This window comes from Somniosus microcephalus, chromosome 8 (genome assembly GCF_052327205.1).
Source record: "Somniosus microcephalus isolate GS21.2 chromosome 8, FLI_Smic_1.0, whole genome shotgun sequence".
Classification (NCBI taxonomy): Eukaryota; Metazoa; Chordata; class Chondrichthyes; order Squaliformes; family Somniosidae; genus Somniosus; species Somniosus microcephalus.
Genome location: NC_140994.1, coordinates 153,505,203 through 153,522,249, shown reverse-complemented (window position 1 = coordinate 153,522,249; position 17,047 = coordinate 153,505,203). Strand labels below are relative to the sequence as shown.

At 42.2% G+C, this 17,047-nt stretch overlaps 1 protein-coding gene across 1 annotated transcript in view; it reads left to right on the top strand.

Annotated features, from left to right (window-relative positions):
- unc5a (unc-5 netrin receptor A) overlaps positions 1-17,047 on the top strand; it is a 389,186-nt gene that overhangs the window by 274,880 nt on the left and 97,259 nt on the right. Inside the window, exon 12 of the mRNA XM_085996169.1 lies at positions 13,498-13,731. Coding sequence (XP_085852295.1) covers positions 13,498-13,731 — 234 coding nt within the window. The remainder of the gene's footprint in view (positions 1-13,497; positions 13,732-17,047) is intronic.

Here is a 17,047-nt window from a genome sequence, read left to right as displayed (position 1 = left end):
CTATGACTCATTTAAGATTCTCATCGTAGTGTTTAAATCCCTCCATTGCCTCACCTCACCCTATGTCAGTAATTTCTCCAGCACTACAAACGCCCCCACCCTCCCCTGTACTCTCCCTTTTTCTCTTTCTGTAGCCTCCTGCTCCCTTTGCTGCACCATTGGCGGCTATGTCCATGATTCAACTTGGTCCTATTCTCTGGAATTCCCTCCCTAAACTACTCTGCCTATCTACCTCCCTTTCATCATTTATGACCCTCCTCCAAATCCACCTCTTTGACCAAGCTTTTGCCCATTCTTCCTAATCTGTCTTTCCTTGACTCAGTATTAATTTTCTCTGTGAAGCAACTTGGGACACTTGTTGACGATATAAGTGCAAGCTTTTCTGTCAGGAGCAAGGGTTAGATACACAGTGATTCTTGCAGAGAAATATCTCAGTAAAACTCAAAACATTTACAGAAATGTCAACTCCTTAGGTGTAATGTAGCCATTTATTTAATTATGACACGTCACTTGTACTTCGTTTAAAAAATAACAGGCTCAACTTTCCTGTCTTCACTGTTTTTAATTAAAGATTAGATGTGAGTTAAAAAGAGGTGTGATGTTGCCAGAAAGTGCAAACAGACTCATGTCAATGGCAGCTCTATGTCATGATGTGCCCCTGCTCTCTGCAAGGATCAGGGCGTTGGCCACAGCTATTTTATATTAATCTATATTAATGACTTAGATGAAAGGACCGTGAGTATTGTATCCAAGTTTTCTGACGATACAAAACTAGGTGGAAAAGTAAGCTGTGAGGAGGACATAAAGAGGTCGATTTTAGTTCAGGTGCGGGGAATTGGCGGTTTCCCCGAATTTAGTGATTCCGACACGATTGTAAATGGGTCTGTGAGATTGATGCAAATTTAACACAATTGGCCAATTGATTTCCAGCATGTGGGAAGCCTTGGCAATTGAGTATTTCCAGTCAGAAAGTCGCAGAATATGACGTCATCATTGCAGCTGCTTTTAAGTTCCACAGCAAGCCTTGCTTCCTCTGCAGGCTTCCAACCTTCAACATTAAGATGGCACAGGAGCCTGCAGGAGGAACGGCCAGCGGGAGGGCCAGATCTGCGCCCAAATTTGATGAGGCATCACTCCAGGCATTACTGGATGGTGCTAGGGCCCACAGGGAGGTCCCCTTCCCTTCTTCAGGGAGAAAGAGGCCTCCCAGCCAGACCAAGGCTCTGTGGCTACAGGTGGCAGGTCAAGTCAACTGTTTGGGGCTCACACGAAGAACATGGTTGCAGTGCAGGAAAAGATTCCATGACCACCTTCGCACTGGAAAAGTAAGTACTGTATGATGTTTCCACCACCCTCAATCTGATCCCCATTGCCTATCCTCACCAGCACTCAGCTTCAGCAATCTCTTCCAGCACATCCCACTAGACACTCACATCCATATACCCTTACCCATTCCCTCTCTCTCTATGCTCACATTCACAGAACTATGCCAAAATGCAGCCCTCACACTCCCTCTCACTCTGATGCTTTGAACACAACTGACAACACACAGGGAGGGCCCTTGGTCTTGCAACTTCACTCCATCTTTGTATCCTTCTAAGTATCTATGCTATGCAATCTCTGCACTCACTCCTTCATTCTCACTCAAACTCCACTTGTCTCCCTCATTGCAGGAAAAGAGAGCTCACAACAGGAGAGAGCGAGCCAGGACAGGAGGAGGGCCGCCCTCATTAGCCTAGCTCACCCCCTGGGAGGAAGGCGCCCTGGAGATTGCCAGGGCTGACCGAGATGTGGACGTTGGGGAAGGACAGGCAGGAGCATCCCCACAAGCTGGTGACAGAATAGTTTTCCATCTCTTTCATTGGCATTGCATGAGTCGCTGATAATGATTCTGAAGTTACATCATATGGACTTATGATCATCTGCAAAATGCAATGTGCATTTAACCTTGGCATCACATCTCTAACTTTTTCCTTGACTCCCCCACAGGACCATCGAGGGCCCCCGTCCCCATGGTGCAGGAGGAAGAGCCTGAGCAGCCGGACTCCTCAGAGGAATCTGCAACCTCTGAGGGCGCAGCGTCATCAGAAATAAGCGCACCCAGCACCAGCGCAGACACTCACACCTCGGTGGGACCTTCGGGACATAGAGTAGAGTTGTCAGCTGGTGTATCACAGCTCACAAGTGAGCATCAGCAGATTGTGGAGACAGTGACAGCAGTGGAGAGTCCTCGTCAGAAGGCACAGGACTCTGCCAGCTCGGCTCAGCTGCATGTCGACCCTCTGCCTCTGGGTCGATCCGTAAGATCAGAGGTGATGGAACTCCAGGCACAGATGCAGGAGTCTCTGGCAGGTTTTGTCTCTAGGATCGCTGCGAGTGTGGAGTGAATGGAGGAGTCCATTGCGAACATGAGCAGAGCCTTTGTGGAGTCATTGGCGCATGAACGCATGAACACGGAAAGGATGGCTACCTACGTGGAAATGATTGCTGCCTCCGTGGTAAGGCTGGCTATGGTAGAGGAAAGGAGGGCTACGGCCATGGAGGAGGTTAGTCGCCAGGGTATGAAAAACATGGTGAGTGTTCAGAATAGAATGACATCTCTTGAGGAGCAATGGGCACCTATTGAACAGAGAAACCAGACCTTCATGGAAGTCCTTCTGAGTAGGACTGCCATTGCAGATACGGGTCCCCATGGCCCCCCTGATGTTCAGCAAGCTGCTCTCAAGCCACTTGCAGGCACTGAGGGGGACCTGACCCATGAGAGGAAGGTTGGTGGCAGACCTCAAGGAAGTGGGGGCTCCTCTCCAAACGCTCACACTTCCATGCCACTGCAGAGCCCTCGGTCAGAGCCCCGCCGGAGTACACACCCAATGGAGATAGAGGTCTCAAACCCTGCACAGCCACAGGAGCAGCAGACTGCTGGCGAGCCCTCACAGGCTCGCCATCCCAGAGACGCCCGCCAAAGGTGTCTAGACAGGAGCAGCAGAAAAGTGAGCAAGGGCCTCCACATCTGCTGAAGCCACAGGGGAACCACTACGTAGGGGCACGCGTTAGAGGAAAATAAACCACAAATAGTCACAAGGGTAGTCACTTGGGTGAAATGCTGTGTATTTTGTGGAAATGCCATCAGTTGTCTGTTTTTCATAAAAATTCTGATGGCAACTTCTGCAGTTGTGGTGTGTGTCATTTCGCCAATGGGGCTGGAGGTCCTCTAATGCCAAGAGGGGAAGGATAAAAAGGCCTCCCATGCTTCTGGTAGGTGCCTCAGTTGAGGAAGCGCTGAGTGAGGGTGGCGAGAGGGGTCTCGCAGGAGGTCACACTGGAGATGGGTGTCAGGCTCCAAACTTCCACAGCTGTGGTTTTGCCTTCTAAAAGTTCCCCCAGACCTGAGACAACAAAGTCCTGCCACCTGCAAATGATGACTAATCAAATATCCTCTTTAATGTTGGACCTGCAGCTGATAGTCAGCAAGCCAATTGTGTTCACGTCAGGTTTCACAGGCGTGATCCCCACCAAGCGCATTTTACGTGGGAAAAGGGTTAAACAGGCAAGGGCCTGTTAAAAGGGGATTATAAAGGCCAATCAGTGCTGTTTAAGGGCCCTAAAGACCAGTCCCGCCTGTGACTGATTTGGGTCAATCAGACACACCTAGGTTAAAATGGCGTGGAGGCGGGAACCAGGCGGGGGGCGTCGCGACTCCCAGGTTTTGCGATTTTAACCCCCCGCACGCCTAAAAGCCCGCCTCACGGCCCAATGAAAATCAAGGCCAAAGTGCCTGCAAAGGGATATAGACAGGTTAAGTGAGTGGGCAAGAAGGTGGCAGATGGAGGATAATGTGGGGAAATGTGAGGTTATTCACTTTGGTAGGAAGAATAGAAAAACAGAATATTTTTTAAATAGTGAGAAACAATTAAATGTTGGTGTGCAGAGGGATTTGGGTGTCCTTGTACATGAAACACAGAAGGTTAACATGCAGGTGCAGCAAGCGATTAGGAAGGCAAATGGTATGTTGGCCTTTATTGCAAGGGGGTTAGAGTACAAGAGTAAGGAAGTCTTGCTGCAATTGTACAGGGCTTTGGTGAGAACACACCTGGAGTACTGTGCACAGTTTTAGTCTCCGTTCCTAAGGAAGGATATACTTGCCTTAGAGGGGATGCAACAAAGGTTCACTAGATTGATTCCTGGAATGATCCCTAATTGCCCATCTCAAGGGCAATTAGTGATGGGTAATAAATGCTGGCCTTGCCTGTGATGCCCACATCCCATGAACGAATAAAAAAAAATGACAGGGTTGTCCTATGAAGAGAAATTGCGTAGAATGGGCCTATACATGCTGCAATTTAGAAGAATGAGAGGTAATGTCATTGAAACATGTAAGATTCTGAGAGGGCTTGACATGGTGGATGCTGAGAGGCTGTTTCCCCTAACTGGAGAGTCTATAACTAGGGTACATAGTCTCAGAATAAGGGGTCAGTCATTTAGATCTGAGATGAGGAGAAATTTCTTCACTCAGACGGTTGTGTATCTTTGGAAATCTCTACCAAAGAGGGCTGTGGATGCTCTGTCATTGATTATATTCAAGGCTGAGATTGATAGATTTTGGACTCTAAGGGAATCAAGGGATATGATGATTGGGCGGGAAAGTGGAGTGAGGTCGAAGATCAGCTATTTACAGTAGAGGAGGCTAGCATGCCGAAATCCCAAAGAAACTAATATTGAATCAGGGACAGGGACTCAATAAAATTAACGTAAATAAAATAACAGTAATGAAGAAAATAATGGCACTAGAGAGTGACAAATCTCCAGGGCCAGATGGTTTCCGTCCCAGGGATTTAAAGGAAGTTGGTGAGCACATTGCAGATGCCCTAACTATAATCTTGTAAAGTTCTCTAGATTCAGGAACCATCCCTTTAGATTGGAAAATTGCGCATGTCCCTCCGCTTTTTAAGAATGGTGAGAGAGGAAAACCAGGGAATTATAGAGCGGTTAGCCTAACATCTGTTGTCAGGAAATTGCTAGAGTCTATAATTAAGGATAGGGTGACTGAGCACCTTGAACATTTTCAGTTGATCAGAGAGAACCAGCATGGATTTGTAAAAGGTAGGTCATGCCTGACAAACCTGATTGAATTTTTTGAGGAGGTGACTAAAGTACTGGACAGGGGAATGTCTATGGATGTTATTTATATGGACTTCCAGAAGGCATTTGATAAAGTCCCACATAAGAGATTGTTATCTAAGGTAGAAGCCCATGGATTTAGAAACTTAGAAGATAGGAGCAGCAGTAGGCCATTCGGCCCTTCGAGCCTGCTCCCCCATTCAACGAGATCATGGCTGATCATCCAAAGCCTAGCACCCGGTCCCTACACCGACAGCCATCCCACACAAGCCCTATCCTCGTAACCCCGTAACCCCACGTATTTAATCCCCCCTAACACTAAGGGACAATTTTTATCATGGCCAATCAACCTAACCCACACATCTTTGGACTGTGGGAGGAAACCGGAACACCCGGAGAAAACCCACGCAAACACGGGGAGAATGTGCAAACGCCACACAGACAGTCACCCAAGGCTGGATTTGAACCCGGGTCCCTGGCGCTGTGAGGCAACAGTGCTAACCACTATGCCACCGTGCTGCCCTTTTGAGGGCAAATTATTTACCTGGTTAGGAAATTGGCTGAATGGAAGTAGGGATAATGGGTAGGTACTCAAATTGGCAGGATGTGACTAGTGGTGTCCCACAGGGATCTGTGATGGGGCCTCAACTATTCACAATATTTATTAACAACTTAGATGATGGCATAGAAAGTCATATATCCAAATTTGCCGACGACACAAAGATAGGCGGCATTGTAGGCAGTGTAGATGAAAGCATAAAATTACAAAAGGATATTGATAGATTAAGTGAATGGGCAAAACTGAGGCAAATGGATTTTAATGTAAGCAAATGTGAGATCATCCACTTTGAACCTAAAAAGGATAGAACAGGGTACTTTCTAAATGGTGAAAAGCTAAAAACAGTGGATGTCCAAAGAGACTTGGGGGTTCAGGTATATATATTATTAAAATGTCATGAACAGGTACAGAAAATAATCAAAAAAGCTAATGGAATGCTGGCCTTCATATCTAGAGGACTAGAGTACAAGGGGGTAGAAATTATACTGCAGCTGTACAAAACCCTAGTTAGACCACAGAAAATGCTGGAAAAACTCAGCAGGTCAGGCAACATCCATGGACAGAAATTTGAGTTGACGTTTCGGGTCGAACCCTTCTTCTAGTTAGACCACACCTGGAGTACTGTGAGCAGTTCTGGATACCACACTTTAGGAAGGATATATTGGCCTTGGAGGGAGTGCAGTGTAGGTTTACCAGAATGATATCCTGACTTCAAGGGTTAAATTACGTGGAAAGATTACACAAATTAGGGTTGTATTCCCTAGAATTTAGACGGTTATGGGTGACCTGATCGAATTTTTCAGGATATTAAGGGGAACAGATCGGGTAAATAGAGAGAAACACTGGTTGGGGATTCTAGGACTAGGGGACATAATCTAAAAATTAGAGCCAGATCTTTCAGGAGTGAAATTAGGAAACACTTCTACACACAAAGGGTGGTAGAAGTTTGGAACTCTCTTCCACAAATGGCAATTGATGCTAGATGAATTAATTTTAAATTAGAGATTGATAGCTTTTTGTTAACCAAAGGAGTATGGAGTTAGATCGCAGTTCAGCCATGATCTCATTGAATGGCGGAACAGTCTCGAGGGGCTGAATGGCCCTCTCCTGCTCCTATTTCTTACATTCTTATGTTCAAGCCATAGTGGGCACTACCCATTGAAAGCAATGATCCCACAGCAACTCCAAAAGAAGGAAACCCTGGCACTGATGCCCTTGAATACCATTACACACCACACACTAAGTTACATCTTAGTTGATCTGCATTCAGTAGGTGTTTTTTAAAACAAATATGAGCCAACTGCCAGTTACAAACATATGCTGAACAGATGTAGTGTTGGCATTGGGGGATAAAAATGCAAATTTTTATTCAAGGTCCATAGGTTTTGGTAGGCTGCATTTGGTATGCTAAAAGTCAGATTTTTTTAATCCAACAATCAGAATGCAATGGGGCTATAAATTGCACTAATAACAACAGGCTATAAATTGGCCCCTGTATTTCTTTATATATTTTTTTCTCTTGTTTCCTCACATGGTAGCTGTTAATGTTGCTGCCATCATCATCCACACATCGTCTAGAGCCATCTTCTGTTTCTTAATTTGTCCCATTACCTCTCCTTTTGCCTTGCCTTTTGTCAGTCAATCTCTCCTGCCTTCCATCCCATCACAGACCTTCCCTTTATTCTTTCCTCCCCTCCTCCCTGCCCCTGCTTAAAAATCTCTCTTCCTTAACCTTTTCCAGTTCTGACGAAGGGTCCGACCCGAAATGTTGACTGTTTCTCTTTTCTCAATGCTGCCTGACCTGCTGAGTGTTTCCAGCACGTTCTGTTGTTATTTCAGATTTCCAGCATCCATAATATTTTGCTATTGTATATATTGCGCTAGTTTTGCAAAGTGAATTTTTTGCTCAAGTTTCCAGTCATTCATTTGCATATTGCCAAACGTAAAATCTTCCATTTGCCAGCGCAATCAGACAGCATTTTAGAAAGTAATACTTAAAAAAAAAAAATGTGCATAAAAAATATTCCTTGATATATTTAAGAGTGGTAACCTGGTGCAGTTTGATTAATACAGTTTGATTAATACAGCTGAAAATGGGTTTATCACAAAAAATAAGCATTTTTAATCAGAGTGTCTAGTCCACCTCCTGTGAGTAACCCGATTTGAAATAACTGCAAATGACTTAAAAAAAACAATAGAACCATTTACTAATTACATTGGTGTACCGTAGTCATTTTCTTAGTATGTTAAAAACAATATTTAAAAGATTTTTAAAAGGTGTCCATTAGTGTCCTTGCCACCCAAAAAAAGCTTAATTTTAAGAACCTCTTCAAAGGCTCACTAATGGCACAATTAGCAGAAACTCGCCACGGTGATTAATTTGATCTGGGGGCATGCCCAGTTTTGTGGGCGGGGCCAGCTTCCAGTGCAATGTTTTTTTAAACTAGTGCCAAAGATTGCGGAAATTCAATTTGCGCTGGATTTAATTAGTGCTTGAAATTTTTCGATCTTATAGAATCGTAGAACCTTACGGCACAGAAGGAGACCATTCGACCCATGGTGTCTGTGCCGGCTGAGAAAGAGCTATCCAGCCTAATCCCACTTTCCAGCATTGGTCCGTAGCCTTGTAGGTTTTTTGGCTTTTATTTTGGCTGATTTGGGGCAAATTGTGCTGGTAACCAGTGCAACCTAGCAGAAACTCTAGGCCTTTATGTTAGCCTTCTTTCTTTTTATTAACTGAATCTTGGTTTCACCATGTGAAATAATTTTCTGCATTTCAGGGTATTTTTAATGCACAATGTAATGCTTTATGGAGCAACAGTGAATAAATGCCATTTTATTGTAGTTATGAAACAAACTCATTTGTTGACCAAATCATATTTTCCATCTGCTTTAATAGAAGGATCCAGTTTCAAAATAGGAACATAAGAAAATATGGAATTAAAAAAAACATTTAAACCACTATGTACAATTTACTTTATTATGGACTGTACCCCATCCATTTAATCCTTGCAGGGAAAGTTCTTCATAGTGCTCCCTGATTCCCAGACGTAATCAAGCAAAACTCCAAAATAATCAGCCATTTCCGCTATTAATTTTTGGTTTGCTGCCCTCAGCATACACTATCCCCATTAATTTACAGCTCTAAGTCCTGGACTCAGACATTTTGGGATATATTCTCATATTGTAATATTTTTATTTTTATAGATTTTAACATCCGCCAATTAAAATGGCTGCTGTTTGAGCTTTTCCTGTGGGTACCCAAGTATGATAGTGGGAACCACAGTAAAAACACCACAATCATTACTACACACGTAATAATGCTGCTTTCACTCTGTGCAAACAGCTAATTGGAACATAAACAAAAAATAATTATGAAAATGTCTTCAATACAGATGTGGAGTATGCAAAACCTAGCTGAAATAGACCAACAATATTACAAATCCCTAACCCAAACCAGATACACTGTCCAGCCCCACCTGACCTGACCTGTCTCCCACTAACAGCCCCAACTTCACAACTGCAGTTCATACACTCAAATGAATGAGCCTAAAACTAACCCGTATATGAAAAGGATTAACATATGTATGAGTTTGAAATTTCAAATGTCATTATTTGTAAGATACGAGTGAAATAAATAAGTCACATACTGAAAAGAATGAACTTAGAGCTGACAAGCTGATAATTTCTCTATGCACAAATAAGTTAATGACTTTGTTAAAAGCATGCACAGTATTTTGAAGCAAAACATAATAGCCCTTTTAACAATGTGATAATTGTTAATTACTGCCAATCAACACCTCTGGCACTGAAAGTTAACTATTACAAGTTTGGAGTCTCATTCCTTCAGGTGTTTATTGTTGGAGATTTTAAAAATGTCAAATATAATTTTGTTTTTTAATGTACTTTTCCTTTCTATCTATCTTTTCCCTCTCTCTTAATCCAGTCTTTCTTTCCCTCTCTTTACTTTTCTTTCTGTCCCTGATTTGACATTGAACTCACCCACTCTAATTTACACTTCTTTCTCAGTCCTTCCACTGTCTATTTATCAATCCTTCAATCTGATTGATTAATGAGATACCCAGTTGGCTGCCTTGTTCACTCGGGTCTCAGATACCCTGTTTCTACCGCTGCGCCGTTATCAGCTCGCACTTTCATCAACTTAGTGGGCAAAAATGTTTTGAGCCAAAGGGTGCAGGGTAAATAACAGTAGATGCCATTAGATGCCCCACAGCAGCAAAATCTGGCCCAATATTAACTAGCTAGCCAAAAATAGTGCACAGAGAAATTTCAATTCCCTTGAATTTCATCGTAATACGTGTTTTACTGACATCTATTTGTTTTATAAACCAAAATGACTGGATCAGGATCACTTCTGAACACCACTGTGAAGAAGATGTTTAAGCTTGCAAATGTTATGCAGAAGTTTAATTACCTGAGTGCTGTTGGACTCCAAGAGCTGCTGACAAAGATATTTGCTTGGTAGCCCTCTTCCTGGTGTGATGTGTAAAACACACCAAAGATTTACCAGGCTGTCCCTATGATACAATAATGCTGTTATTCCAAATCTGGGTATTTTTATTGGTTGAAAATTCCCTTAAAGACAATTTACTGGCAATAAAATGAATGTTTTTAAAATTTGTACTGATCACCAGAAAGGACACCAGAGAGCAAGTAAACAAAGTAAGCAGGTTAAAACTCAACTTTATGGGACCACAACATTTTAGAACTATGGGATCAGGCTAGAAAAAAATTGAAGTTTATAAAAGGAACCAATAAGGAAAAGTAAAGCTAAAGTAAAGAAGGAATTATAGGCAATGAAAGAAGGGGAATGTGGCAAGGTGGCATAGTGGTTAGCACTGTTGCCTCACAGCGCCAGGGACCCGGGTTCGAATCCGGCCTCGGGTGACTGTCTGTGTGGAGTTTGCACATTCTCCCCGTGTTTGCGTGGGTTTCCTCCGGGTGCTCCAGTTTCCTCCCACAGTCCAAAGATGTGCGGGTTAGGTTGATTGGCTATGATAAATTGACCCTTAGTGTTAGGGGAATTAAATACGTGGGGTTACGGGGATAGGGTGGGATATGTGTTGGTGTAGGGGTTACGGGGATCGGGTGGGATATGTGTTGGTGCAGGCTCGATGGGCCGAAATGGCCTCTATCTGCACTGTGGGGTTTCTGTGATCTGTGAATATAGCAAACAGAAGTAAATGATTTTTGATAAAATTGTGTTTAAAGTGTATATTTTAATTTTGTATTGTTAAAATTATAGTAACAAAACTAGTTTTGATATTTGAATAACTTTATTACTGTATAATTGCTTGTTATTTTTAATATCACAACATGTGAACTGAAAGCAGGTGAAATTGGTTGGCCTGGAAACAGGAATTCCTCTGGCCCTATTTGTGGTCTAAGTGTTGACTCATTCTCCATTTCTTAATCCTGTCTAATGTTTTCTCCCATAAAAGACCTAGCTATTCTTTAGCTTGCTGTCTACTACTAACTTATCTGGAAAAAAAATCTGCAAGTTTTTTCACTTCTAATACACCTTTTAGTTATTTTGAACTGAACCTTATATGGCTCCCAGATATGACAACTATTTTGTTTTCTTATAAAATAATTCAGATTGGCCTTTAGGTTAGTTTTGGCTTTTAAATTTAGCTGCTGTGGTTTAGGTACTGATATGCTACTCTGTTTTTTCTCAAAGGAATATGTTTACTTTTCACATTATTTAAAATGGTGTTCAAAATTATCCTCTGTTTTCTCTATCCTTTTGAACCTGGGGATCTATTACTAAGGCTTAGAGAGTTGTAGCACTTCATAAGGCTGAATATTGGTAATAAAATAACATGCATCCTGATCTTACCCTATTTATAATGGCTATAAATATAATCAATAAAATAAAACTTTACCTCTAAACTATCACTTCAGTGCAGTACTAAGAGGGAATGCTACATTGTCAGAGGTGCCATTCTTAAGATATAACATCTGTTTGAGTGGTTCAGTGGTTTAGGTGGGTGTTAAAGATCCCATGACACTCTTTGAAGAAGAGATGGAATTCTCCGGGAGACCAGGCCAACATTCTTCCCTCAAACAATACTATCAGAAACAGATTTACTGGTTATTTATCTAATTTCTGTTTGTAGAATCTTCCTGCATGCAAAAGATTCACTTAACAACCATCATTGCATTTCTAAAGTAATTAATTGTGTGAAGCACTTTGAGACTTTTCTGAGAACATTGGTGTAGAAGGAAATAGCTGGCATTTATATAGCACCCTTCACATCATCAGGATGTCCCAAAGCACCTCACGGCCAATTAAGTATTTTTGAAGTGTGGTCAGTTGTGTAATGTAGGCAAACACAGCAACCAATTTGCACACAGTAAGATCCCACAAACAACAATGAGATAAATGACCAGAAGATCTGTTTTAGTGATGTTAGTTGAGAGATAAGTGCTGACCAGGATAACAGGAGAACTCCCTTGCTCTTCTTCGAATAGTACCATGGGATCTTTTACATTCACCTGAGGGGACAGAAAAGGCCTCAGTTTAATATCTTATCCAAATGGACAACATTTCTGACAGTGCAGCACTCCATCATACTGAAATGTCAGCTTAGATTATGTGCTCAAGTCTCTGGAATGGGGCTCAAACCTACAACCTTTTGACTCAGAGGTGTGAATGCTACCACTGACCCAAGGTAAGATTTGATATAAATGTAAATCTTTCTTTCTATTGTCCAGTTTAGTCAGAATTGAATAACATCTTCCCTAAAGGCCTAGTGAGTAAAGGCCACCCAATATAATACTGAGCCACAGACACCAGAAGGCCCCATGTTTGATCCTCATTCTGATTCCCATGCTGCATTAGCTCATTTCAGCTAGGGCAAGGTTAGATTATTATAATTAGCCTCATCATGTCTGGACTAAGGAAAAGAATAAAAACACCAGGTTTGTGCTCCTGATTAACATCTAGCAACCCTTGCTGGAAATTGAATACGTGTGGATGTCAGGTGAGAACAGAATCTCGGACTGCTGTAATGACCTCCACAGTCAAATAGCACATCAGCACTTACAGTATCGGCTCCCATATGAAAAATAGTCATTTGGTTAAGGCACTGGAGCACTGCCAACACCTCTGGAACTATAAGAGCTGTGGAGGCTGGGTCATTGAATATATTAAAGGTGGTGATAGACTGATTTTTGAACAATAAGGGAGTCAAGGGTTCTGGGGAGCGGGCAGGGAAGTGGAGTTGAGGACAAGGTCAGATCAGCCATGATCTTATTGAATGGCGAAGCAGACTCGAGGGGCCAAGTGGCCTCCTGCTCCTATTCCATATGTTCTTATGTTCTTATATAAGCCAGCAACAGTCAGTACTTCCAGGAAAATAATGGAAGAAAATTTGAATACAAAAATGAACAACATTCCTTAACCAGAAAAGGATTGTTGTTGATGCTGAGACATGATATGATTTAATTGTAACCTTAACTTCTTATAGTTATTAAAATAAACCTTAAATAAGAATTGTCCAGTCAATTCAATGCTACATTATTCACTGTCAAATCTTTCAGCTAACTTTTTAAATTATAAAAGGTGAAAATTAAAATTGTCTAATATCTGATTCTTAGCACACAAAATAAGTATGCCACTGGCTCAAATTCATTTCATAGCAAATATATAAATATATTAAGCACAAAGATCAACTTATGTTAAACAAGCAATTTTTGTGTCCATCCTAATCTATTGCATATGCATGGTTGGCAATGAGAATTTTTACTAAATTTATTTGTCATAACTATTTTTCTGTCTTTTTTTCGTTCCACAGGAGGTATTACATTTGGGGAAAGAAATTCCTTCTAATCCCTATTATTGCCAGCTTGATGGTCAGATGTCCCATGTATTTACTGAGACACTGGGCAAGTACACACTAGTTGGTGAATCACTGAACATGACTGCAGCAAAGCGTCTAAGGCTAGTTCTGTTTGCACCAGGAACATGTACGTCATTGGAGTATAGCATACGGGTCTATTGTCTGGAAGATACTCAAAATGCACTGAAGGTAAATAATTAACCGAAAATTTCAGGCACGCCTATTGCTTTCAGAAGGCTGTATCCTATTAATCATGTTACTAAGAGTAATAATAATAAAAAAGCTCAGATGTTGATTAACTAAGCAAGAATATGCAAATGTAGTGAAAGTGAAAGTTGAGGACTATAGTGAGTGACCTGTCCTAATTTGCAAGCTATTGTTTGACCACAAGCTAATTACTGCCATTCAATTATACTTTATTTTTTAAATATTTTGAAATTGATATTTTATCTAGCTTTAAACGAGTATTCCTTTCACATTTGTGGGCTTCAGTCATGTCTAAGGCATCAAAAGAAAAGGGCAGTTTAATTAATATTGTCTGGAATCATTCAGTTCATTTTTATTTAACTCTATTTTACCATATTTTGTTTGGGTCAGCCCATTGTACACTATTCCTTATTCGAGAGGTTGGCAGAATCTCTGAGGCCAATGCTAAACAAATGTTATTACTGATAGGATAAGCATTACTTTTGGGGCCATAATTTCTGATATTTTAAAAACTGATTCTAATTATGCAACTTATCCTACTTGGAACAAAAATGCAATGCCTAATGACATATTTTGGCAATTGTTTGTCCATTTTTCCATAGAAAAGGATTTGTAAAAGGAGTTGCTTTTAATGCAGGGGTTTTAAAGCAAAGGGTTTTCTCAGAAGTTTTTTAAAAAAGGCACCGAGACTAAAGTGGTTAATATGCAAATAAAAGTTTTTTTCTGCAAAGATTATCAACAAAAAGCAATTCATTTGTTTTCCTCGGTAACTGGAAAACACTTCACACCCATTGGGCTCGATTTTCATTGAGCCGTGGAGTTGGGTTTGGAGGCGTTTGGGGGGTTAATTTCCCCAAATCGGGGGTCCCGACCCCATCCCGCCCCCAACCTGTCTCCATGCCAATTTCAAAGGAGGCGGGTACCCGCCCCGCACTGGGACCCGCCTACCCGAGTCGGGAAGAGATTAGTGCCAATTAACTGCCTGTTAACAGGTAGTTAAAAGGCAGTTTTTAGCCTAATCCCTATATTTAAGCTTGAACTGTGGGAATCCCGATGGCTCCAAACCACGCCAACTTGGAGGGGTTGGGTTGAAGGGCTTAGAGGGGTCGAGATGTCGGTGTTCAGGTGAGTGATTTGTGCATGAGTGCAAAGGTAAGTGTGTTTGGTGTGTCTAAAGTGATTAAATAAGTTTTACATACATTTTCTTACCTTTTCAGCCTTCCTTCCTTTAGGTTCGGGGAGTCCCTCATCTCACCGGCACAGAAAGCAGAATGGCTGCGATTTGTCAAAAGTGACAGCCTGCAGCTTTCTGTGCAGGAGAGATTTCTAACTGAGTCTGTGGAGAAGGACTCATGTTAGAAGTAAGCCTGTTAGTGTTTGACAGCTTCAAACAGCTGTGAAACGCTGATATTTCATCTGTCAAAAGGTCTTGACAGATGAAATTTCAGTCTGTGATGTCACCTGTTGCCAGGTGGCCCTTAATTGGCCTGCTGAGCCCACTGGGTGGGCTCAACAAGGTCAATCAAGTTAAAATCGCGTGGCTTGGCCGCATCTCGATGGAGGCGGGACTACAACCCCGAAAGTTGTAGTCCCGCCTCCAACCCGACTTCTGAATGAAAATCCAGCCCATTGTGTTAGAATGTCTTTGATTCCTGGCTGTCAGAGGGAGATGAAACACTGAAATCGTAATGCAGGAAGTCAGTCAGGTTTTCAAAGAAAAAGGGGCTTTCACCAAGACTAAGAAGTTAGAAATGCTGGTGGACAGTTAAAGTTTAAGTCAAATAAGATATCCCACTGATGTGCGAAAGGTTGTTTCCAGTCACACACGGGAACTCAGGGTGGTCAAGAAATGATTCTGTACCACACCTCAAGGATAAGATAGCTTTATGTCTCTTAGGGAAAGACATGACATAGCACGTGGTATTGAACCCAATTGGGGGCAGAGTGAACCAATTATTCAGCCTGACTCATCTTTCTGGGTTGGGAGCCAATTCGTTATGCATGCCGGGTTTCTAGTGGGATCTCTACCAACAGAGGAAGCCGGACACTGCCATGGAGCAATATGTGGTAGCACCAGAAGAGAAGAAGCCCAAATTAAAAGTGACAAAAGACCCCCAAAGATCTGCCCAAATGATTTATTTTTTGGTACAGTTTTGAGGCCTGTGGTGAGGGAGAGGTGCCCACTACTGGACCTTCTCCCTCTGAAAGGGGCTTTAGCGGGCCCTTGTGTTGCTGCCCCAAGGTCTGTCACCATCCCTTTCCCGGTAGTCCCTGGTCAGTGGCAGTGCTGGCAAAAGGCAGGGTAATCAGCAGGTTTCTGTGTCCTGCTGTTTCACCAGCATTTACATGCAGTGGGGCAGTTAGCCACTTTCCCTGCTAGCGCAGAAGGGCAGACATCCACAGTCATACTCTTAGGGGTGAAGGTGCAGTGATAGGCCTCTTCACTTGATTTTCTGTCATTATACCACATGATTTCAGGTGGTTTAGTGAAGGAACATGCAGTCCCTAATGTCAGGATGGTCGATATGCTTTGAGGTAGATTCTTGGAACCTTTACCTGAGGTGCAGTAGCTGGCTTGATTGGCAGACCTACTGGACAATGCTAGGACTCAGAGAGCTGAAGAGGATCAGAGATAAAGCTTCAGGCTTCGTGGTCAGATAGGTAACAGAGGAAGACAGGACAGGTGAACACATGAGCCTGGATTTTCCTGAACAAACCCAAACCAATACACTACCCTCAAAAATAACTGCTACATCTTTCCTCCACTGACCCCATTGTAACCTAGGTCTGCCCAACCCCAAGCTACACCCAGGTCACATGAACTATAACCGTATCCAGTTCATATAAGGATTTCATTATTAAAGCTATGTCATGCTATTGTAGAACTAGATGTGCATTCCTGATCCTCTTGTCTTTAGAAAGTTGAACAGTGATCTAATTGAGGTCATTAAAATGATAAAGGGATTTGATAGGGTAGGAACAGAGAAACTATTTCCTCTGGCATGGAAATCCAGACCAACAAGGCATAATCTTAAAATTACAGCTAGGCAAATTAGGAGTGAAATCATGAAGCACTTTTTCATGCAAAGGGTAAAGGAGATCTGGAAATCACTCCCCCAAAAGGTTGTGAATGTTGGGTCAATTGAAATTTTCAAGATTAAGATCGATAGTATTTGGGGTGTGTGGTAAGAGTATCAAGAGATATGAAGCAAAGGTGGGTAAATAGAGTTATGGTACAGATCAGCCATAATCTAATTGAATGGTGGATCAGGCTCGAGAAGCTGAAGGGTCAACTCCT